General features: G+C 42.5%; 1 protein-coding gene across 1 annotated transcript; it reads right to left on the minus strand.

Annotated features, from left to right (window-relative positions):
* Positions 1–5,164: 5,164 nt before the first annotated feature.
* On the minus strand, positions 5,165–6,481 carry C5H20orf173 (chromosome 5 C20orf173 homolog). The gene is given in 3 exon segments (XM_078049083.1): positions 5,165–5,344; positions 5,537–5,600; positions 5,791–6,481. Coding segments are annotated over 3 exon segments (495 nt in total). The 5' UTR covers positions 6,078–6,481; the 3' UTR covers positions 5,165–5,200.
* Positions 6,482–7,724: the final 1,243 nt, after the last annotated feature.

Below are 7,724 nucleotides of genomic sequence, written 5' to 3' on the forward strand. Positions count from 1 at the left end.
CGGCAGATCCTTAAACGTAAGTTGTCCATAACATCCAGGCTGACCTTCTGGTTCAGGAAAGAAGCCATCATCCACAATGAAAGCATAAAGAGAGCTGTCAGACACAGAGTCCAGTATCGAACCTTCATCTCTGGTTCCAATGGAAGTCCCTAGCAGACAGCAGATTGGCTCTGATACCTGGCACAGGAAAAGAGGAGGGCCTGGGGCCAAAGACATCCCTGGTGTCACTCATGCTGATAGTTTCATCCCATTGCCAAATCTTCCATATCACACCACCCAACACTTGATTCTGGCTTCCCTACCCACCTGCTAATCTCTAAAGAGAGCTACCAGAGCATGAATGAGAGGATGAAAGGGAGACATGACATTTCTATGTCTTGTGGCCTCCCTGAGGATATTGATGCTCAAGGGGGTCTTCCCTGCCAGCCCAGCAATATTAGGGACCTCATCACAGAGAATGCATTGTGACCTCTTCTATGTAGGATCATGATCAAATCCTCCTACTTTACTTTGGCCTTCAGCTCAGAGCCCAAAGGACAAGGAATTTAATTTTAATTGCACCTGAAATCTCAGTGGCTCTGGAGGCTGAGGAAGGAAGGATTGCAGGTTCCAAGCCAGCCTCAGCAAAATAGAGAGGCCCTGAGCAACTTAGTGAGATCCTGTCTCAAATTTTTTTAAAAAATAAAATAAAAAGGGTTGAGGATATATCTCAGTGGTTAAGTGCCCCTGGATTCAATCCCTGCTACCCCCCCAACCAAAAAAAAAAAAAAGAAAAAAAGAAATTTGTGTATCTTCAAAGTAACTGGAAGAAAGGTTTTTTGTTTTGTTTTGTTTTGTTTTGGTGGTGCTGAGGATTGAATCCAGGTTCTTTTTTTAATTTTTTTTTTTTTTTGGACACAACATCTTTATTTTATTTTATGTGGTGCTGAGGATCGAACTCAGCGCCCCGCACATGCCAGATGAGCACGCTACCACTTGAGCCACATCCCCAGCCCTGAATCCAGGTTCTTGTGTATGTGAGGCAAGCACTGTTCCAACTGAGCTACAACCCCAGCCCGAGAGAATTTTTTAATGTTCTCACCACAAAGAAATAATAAACGTTAGAGATGATGAATATGCTTATTATCCTGATTTGATCATTATACTATATATGTATCAAAATATCACATTGTATTCTATAAATATGTACAATTATTATACATAAATTAAAAACAAAACCTTTTTGGGCCTGTGGTTGTGGCTCAGTGGTAGAGCACTTGCCTAGCACTGAGTTCAATCCTCAGCACCACATTAAAAATAAAGGTATTGTATACATTCTCAACTAAAAAATATATTTAAAAAATAAAAACTTTTGCAAAAATAGTCTTTCTGAATGATGCAATTAAAACAGATTTTTTGCATGTGTTTACATAGTTCTCAAAAAGAAAATAAAAAGTCAACCCTGGGGGCTGGAGATGTGGCTCAAGCGGTAGCGCGCTCGCCTGGCATGCGTGCGGCCCAGGTTCGATCCTCAACACCACATACCAACAAAGATGTTGTGTCTGCCGAGAACTAAAAAATAAATATTAAAAATTCTCCCTCTCTCACTCTCTCTTTAAAAAAAAAAAAAAAGTCAACCCTCGGAGGTTTTTTGTTACTGTAGAGTGCTGCAAAGAATATTAGACATTAGAATATTAGACATTAGAAATATTAGACATATTTTAATATATGTCTTGTTATAAAAATGTGAATTAGCAAGAAATAGAATTGCTAGATCTAAACTTTTTAATAGACACTTTTTTAGTTTTTTTTTTTTTTTACCATTTTACCAATGAATAACATTTTCTCCCTTATTTAATATAGTTAGACTTTTAAATATTTTAACTATTGAAAATTAAAATGAAAAATGGTATCTAATTTGTGGTCTTGATATTAATTTCCCTGACCACCAATAATGTTGGTGATCAAATGTTTATTGGCCATATGTTTTTTCCTCTCTCAAGATGTCAGACATCAGTTTGTCTTTTGCTCATTCTTTAATGACTGTTTTTTGCTCTTTTGTTTAAAATTTGTTTTTAGTTGTACTTGGTCACATACCTTTATTTTTATTTACTTATTTTTATGTAGTGCTGAGGCTCGAACCCAGCACCTCACACATGTTAGGCGAGTGCTCTACCGCTGAGACACAACCCCAGCCTCTGCTTTTGTCCTTATTTATGAATTTGTCAAATAGTATTGATACTGACTTCTCAGTTATATGTACAGTGATTATCTTCTCTGAATTTTTTTAAACCTTTTTCTTTTTTTAGTTGTCGACAAACCTTTATTTATGTGTGGTGCTGAGATTCGAACCCAGTGCCTCACACATGCCAGGCAAGTGCGCTGCCGCTGAGCAACAATCCCAGTACTCTCTTCTCTGAGTTTTTAGGGCTTTTTTTAAACTTTCAGAGGTCTGGATGAACAAAAGTTTGTACATTTAATATAGTCAAATTTATCAATCTTTTATTTTATAGTCAATCCTTTTGTCTCATGTTTAATCAATCTTTTCTTATCCAAGATCTATAAGATATTTACCTATATTTTCTACTAGTTTCCAAGGTTTATTTCCCTTGAGATTCTTCTGACTCAACCTCCTGAGTAGCTGGAATTACCACCATTGCCTGGCTATTTTTCTTTTTTTGTTTGACAGTTAAGTCCTTAATCCATTTGGGGTTAAATTTTTGTATGTGATATGTGGTAGGGACCAATTTCCTCTTTTCCATATGGATATTTTTTTTTCAGTTCCAGTAGGAAATAATCTCCTCCTCTGAAAATAATGAAACTGATTAATTCAATGTGTTTGATCATTTTGAGAAAAAATTTGCTGCAATCTTAAAATTCCCCAGCATTTGGGCCCAAAGGATTAGGACCTGTAGAGCATTAACTGAGCATCATGTGTAGACAGTGAGCTTGCCTGCATACCCTAGCTGACAGGCGACTTCCAGGCAGAAAACTTTAGATGCTGTACTGAAGGCATTGGGGAACAGAAATTTCAAGTAAGGAAAGTACAAGAACCTCAGAGAACAGAAATACAGCCCAGGAATTTAGAAAATTTAATGCTTGTTATGATTTAGATATGAAGTGCCCCCCAAAAGCTCATGCAAGAGTTTTCAGAGGTGATACAATTAGATCATGACAGGTGTAACCTAATTAGTGGATTAATCCACTGATATGGATTAGCTGGGTGGTAACTGTAGGCAGATAGGGTGTGGCTGGAGAAGCAATGGCAACTGTAGGCAGATAGGTTATGCTTTTGGGGGTTTATATCTTGTCTTTGGTGAGCGGAGCTCTTTCTCTGCTTCTTGGTTGATATGTTCTGAGCTGCTTCCCTCCTCCCTGCTTTTCCACCATGATATTCTGCCCCTCCTCAGGCCAGGAGTTATGGAGTTGGCTGAACTGGACTGAACCTCTGAAACCATGAGCCAAAATAAACTTTTCCTTTTCTAAATCATTTGTGTCAGGTCTTTTGGTCACAGTGATGAAAAAAAGCTGACTAAAACAATGTTTATGTGGGCAGAGGGTCTTCAGTCCAGGGAAGACAGAGAATTGGAACTGAGACCCCTAAATGAACTGAGAACCTCAAAATTCTGAACCTTCAGTAAAAAGGTGGGCTAGAAAATACCTTGCCCCCTCACATGGGTAAAGCAAGGAGGCTGGCTGGTTTAACCTAATGATGAAAGAGCCTCCGTCACACACTCTGCATGGAGTTGGGTCTAAATTTACACCTCCTGTACAATCCAGGGGATCAGACAGAGCAATTACCATAAACATGGCCCCTGAGATCTGTTCCTTCCTTCCCAGGCACTGTGCTGCCAGAAACAGAATCAGGCTAGAATTTTATTCAGTACCAGACTGATCTCCATACAATTTCCTCTTGTTCTTTACCCCCTGTAAGTTTCTGCAGTCTCCATGCTGCTGCTGCAATCTAAAGACTCCCCAGCATTCAGTTCCAAAGGAATAGGACCTGTGTGGTCTCGGCTGGGGGCCACATATGAATGGTGAGCTTGTACAGCACACCCTGTCTGGCTGGCAACTTCCATTTCTGCTTCTGTACTCTGCATAGACGGGATCTCTTGGGGGCCAGTGGTCTGCTTGTTATTCTTTCAGCAACAGGATGGCTTTCTTTGCTGTTCTGATTCAAATCCAAACAGGGAGGGCTGATGGATAAGATAGGGATGTATGTGTCAGCAGCCAGAATCTGTCCTTACCCCACCTCCCCTCATTCAACATATAGAGTGCAGGATCTTTGGAGAACAGGAAGGAGAATGAAGCTCATTACTCCAGGGAAAACAGATTCTAGACATGGTAAAATAAACAATATCAAAAAGTCCCCCTGGGGGCTGGGGTTGTAGCTCAGCAACAGAATTCTTGTCTAGCATGTGTGAGGCACTGGGTTCAATTTTCAGCACTGCATATAAATAAATAAAAGTCTATTGACAACTAAGAGAAAAACAAATCAAGCAGGCACTAAAAAAAAAAAAAAAATCACCCTGAAACCCCAAATGGACCATCAACTAGCTTAACTGCTTCCCAGGACACTGGAGGAGGAGAAGATTCCTCCAGGGAGGTAAGAAAAGGGAATTCCAGGCAGAAGGTACAGCCTATGGGGTAGCCTGAGGTAGCTACTATATTTGGGGGAACCCAAGAAGCCCAATGTGAGCACCTGGGAGAAAAGAGACAAGGAGGTGGGTCAGACTAGGCAGAACCTTGAATATCAGACAGAAAACTTTAGACTCTATGCTGAAGGGAATGGGGAACGGAAATTTTAGGTGATAAAAGTATAATTTCATGTCTAGGCACAGGTACACAAGGCCAGAACAGAGCCATGAGCCTCAGGATTGGATACTGACTGGTTTTCCAGCCAGTTGCCCTCTTTTACCTGAGGGAGAAGGGCGAGGGCTGGCCTGAGCAACCCATAGCCACAACCTTCCATTTCCCTGCTCTTCACATTCAATTATCTCCCACTCCCCTAGGGAACCAGACCATCTTCCAAAATGGAGGTGGTAGAGTTTCAGAAAGCTCCTGAGACTTGGGAAAGTCCTGCAGGTGCCCACAGTAAGCCAGAAGAAACTTTCTCCAGAATCCTTCTGCCTTCCCCTGAAGTGATTTCTCTTCACCACCACACAGACTATCTGTATACCTTGTTGGTCACAGCATTTGAAGTCCCAGATAGTTCAGAAAGTTACAGCAGCTGCTTCCAGGAACCCTGGTCACTGGCATTGCTGGGACAGATGAAAGGTCCTGTGATTTGGTTCCCCATATCTGCCTCAAGGTCCTGCACAGGAGCCTGGTTCATCCTGGGAAAGAAAGTGTAAACTGACAGAACCTAGGATAGACCTGACTGTCACCCTGCTTGCTGCCTTTTCCTCAGCACCCAACTGAAGACCATGCAGTGTTGGTCAATGTTGCTGAGACCAGAGCCCAGTGGGATCTGTGAGTCCTCCACAAAGCACAGATCCAACAGAAATCAAAATGTAAACAAGGGTCTGGGAATCACTTTCTATAGCATCTTCCATACTTTTCCAAGCTTGCTCACTGAGGTTATGTCCTGGTAATAGCAGAAGGAGGAAACTGGTATCAGCCTGGGCCAGATATCAGTGGAAGGAAACAGGCTTGAGTAGGTGAGACCTGCAGCCAGAAATCAGGGATTGAGGCTGAAAGGAGGGAAATGCATTAAATCAGGCTGAGGGCAGGGATTTGGGCCAGAAAGAGATTAGCTAGGCCTGGAAGGAAAGGGGATAAATCAGGACCCAGTGCCAACCACTAATTAGCCATCAGAGAACTTTTGTCTTTGTCAGATACCCTGTGGTCTTTTCATGACATGCTTCAAACCAGTTCCATTCTCTGACTGTGTGGTGACAGGAGGAGCAGCTGAGGTTCCCAAATAGGCAGCCACACTTCCCGAATTTAAACCAAGAGCAGTTGCGATGCCATGGTATCAGGTACATCCGTTTCTCCTGGGATGATGATTCAGCTGTCAGATCCAGGTAGGAGATCACCAGCCACAAGATGAACACCCAGAAGACCCAAAGGACAAAAATCTTCCAACAGTGCTTCATGTCTGGCCCAGGAAATGGCTCACATGGCAAGCAGTAGACTGGCTTCTGTCACCTGGAGGGATGTGGAACTGAGGCTACAGATAGCACTTGCATTCCTCTGACCTGTTGGCCACCATAATTCCCCGGCCCTCCATCCTCCACCTCTTTCCAACTTCTCATGTCCTACCTCCCCATCCATTTGCTCACCCCAAAGAGAACTCCGAGGGGACCTGAGATGGAAAATGCCAGAACAGAGAGATAACATAAGTTGGTGTCCCAAATGCATCCCACAGAAGGAAGGATTATCTCTCAGTGTCATCAAAGTACACATTGTGACCTCCTTCCTATAACCTGCCTAGAAAAAGTTACCACCCTATCTTCTCTCTAATGCATATTACATTGAGTATAAGACCCACAGGGAGAGAAATGACCATGTCTCTGTCTCTCTTTCTTTGATAGAGCTGGGGATTGAACTCAGGACTAGGCAAGTGCAAGTGTTCTACCACTGACTCATACCTTCAGCCCATGTGTCTCTTCTTTTTCTTTTTTCTTTTTTTTTTTTTTTTGCACAGGGGATTGAACTCAGGAATGCTTTACCACAGAGCTACATCCCCAGTCCTTTTTATTTTTTTTGTTTTAAGACAGGGTCTCCCTAAGTTACCAAACTTGTCCTTGACCGTATGATCCTCCTGCCTCAACCTCCTGTCACTGGGATTACAGGTGTGCACCACCACATCCAGCAATGTCTCTTCTTTCAGTGGACTTCCACTTACATGTCTCAAAATCATCTCACCTGAACAAGTCTGAAGCCAAACTTGTGATTTTCCCTACAAACCAATCCATTCCCAAAATGTCCCTATCTCAATGAATGGTCCCACCATATCCCCTATATGTGTTGGAACCTTAATTCCTCAGTGCTGCAGTGTTGGAATGGTGAACCTAATGGGAGGTGTTTAGGCCACGTAAAATACAGCCCTCATGAACAGAATAGTGCTTTTCTCTCAGGAACAGGAATGGATTAGTTATTGTGGGAGTTCAATCCCTTATTTTCTCTTATGCACATGCCTTCTCTCTTCCAACTTCTACCATGCTATGAAACAACACAAGACCGTCACTGGATGCAACTGCATAATCTGCCCTTCTCTTAGAACCATGAGCCGAAATAAACCTCTTTCCTTTATAAATTATCCAGGTATTTTATTATAGCAACAGAAAATGAACCAAGACACCCAATTACTGAGCCAGGAGAATTGCTTGAGTCCAGGAATTCCAATCCAACCTGGGCCACAGTGATACCCTGGGTCAAAAACAACAGCCAGGGATAGTGGCACATGCCGGTAATCCCGGTGACTCGGAGGCTGAGGCTGAGGCAGGGTCTCGCTAAATTCAGCAATTTAGCGAGACCCTGCCTCAAAACAAAAATAAAAAGGACTGGGGAAGTGGCTCTGTGGTTACACGCCCCTGGGTTCAATCCCTGGTACAGAAAAAACAAAAACAAAAAAAACTACGAGGACTGGGAAGTAGTTCAATGGTAGAGCGCTTGCCTAGCGTCCGTAAGTGCCTCGGTTCAATCCCCAGAATCACATAAGGGGAAAAAAAAAAAAAGTAGTTTGACCTAAGAAAAAGCGAGGCGCATTTTACGCATTAGTCATTAAGGCGGTATTACAG

Source organism: Ictidomys tridecemlineatus, chromosome 5 (genome assembly GCF_052094955.1).
Source record: "Ictidomys tridecemlineatus isolate mIctTri1 chromosome 5, mIctTri1.hap1, whole genome shotgun sequence".
Taxonomy (NCBI): Eukaryota; Metazoa; Chordata; class Mammalia; order Rodentia; family Sciuridae; genus Ictidomys; species Ictidomys tridecemlineatus.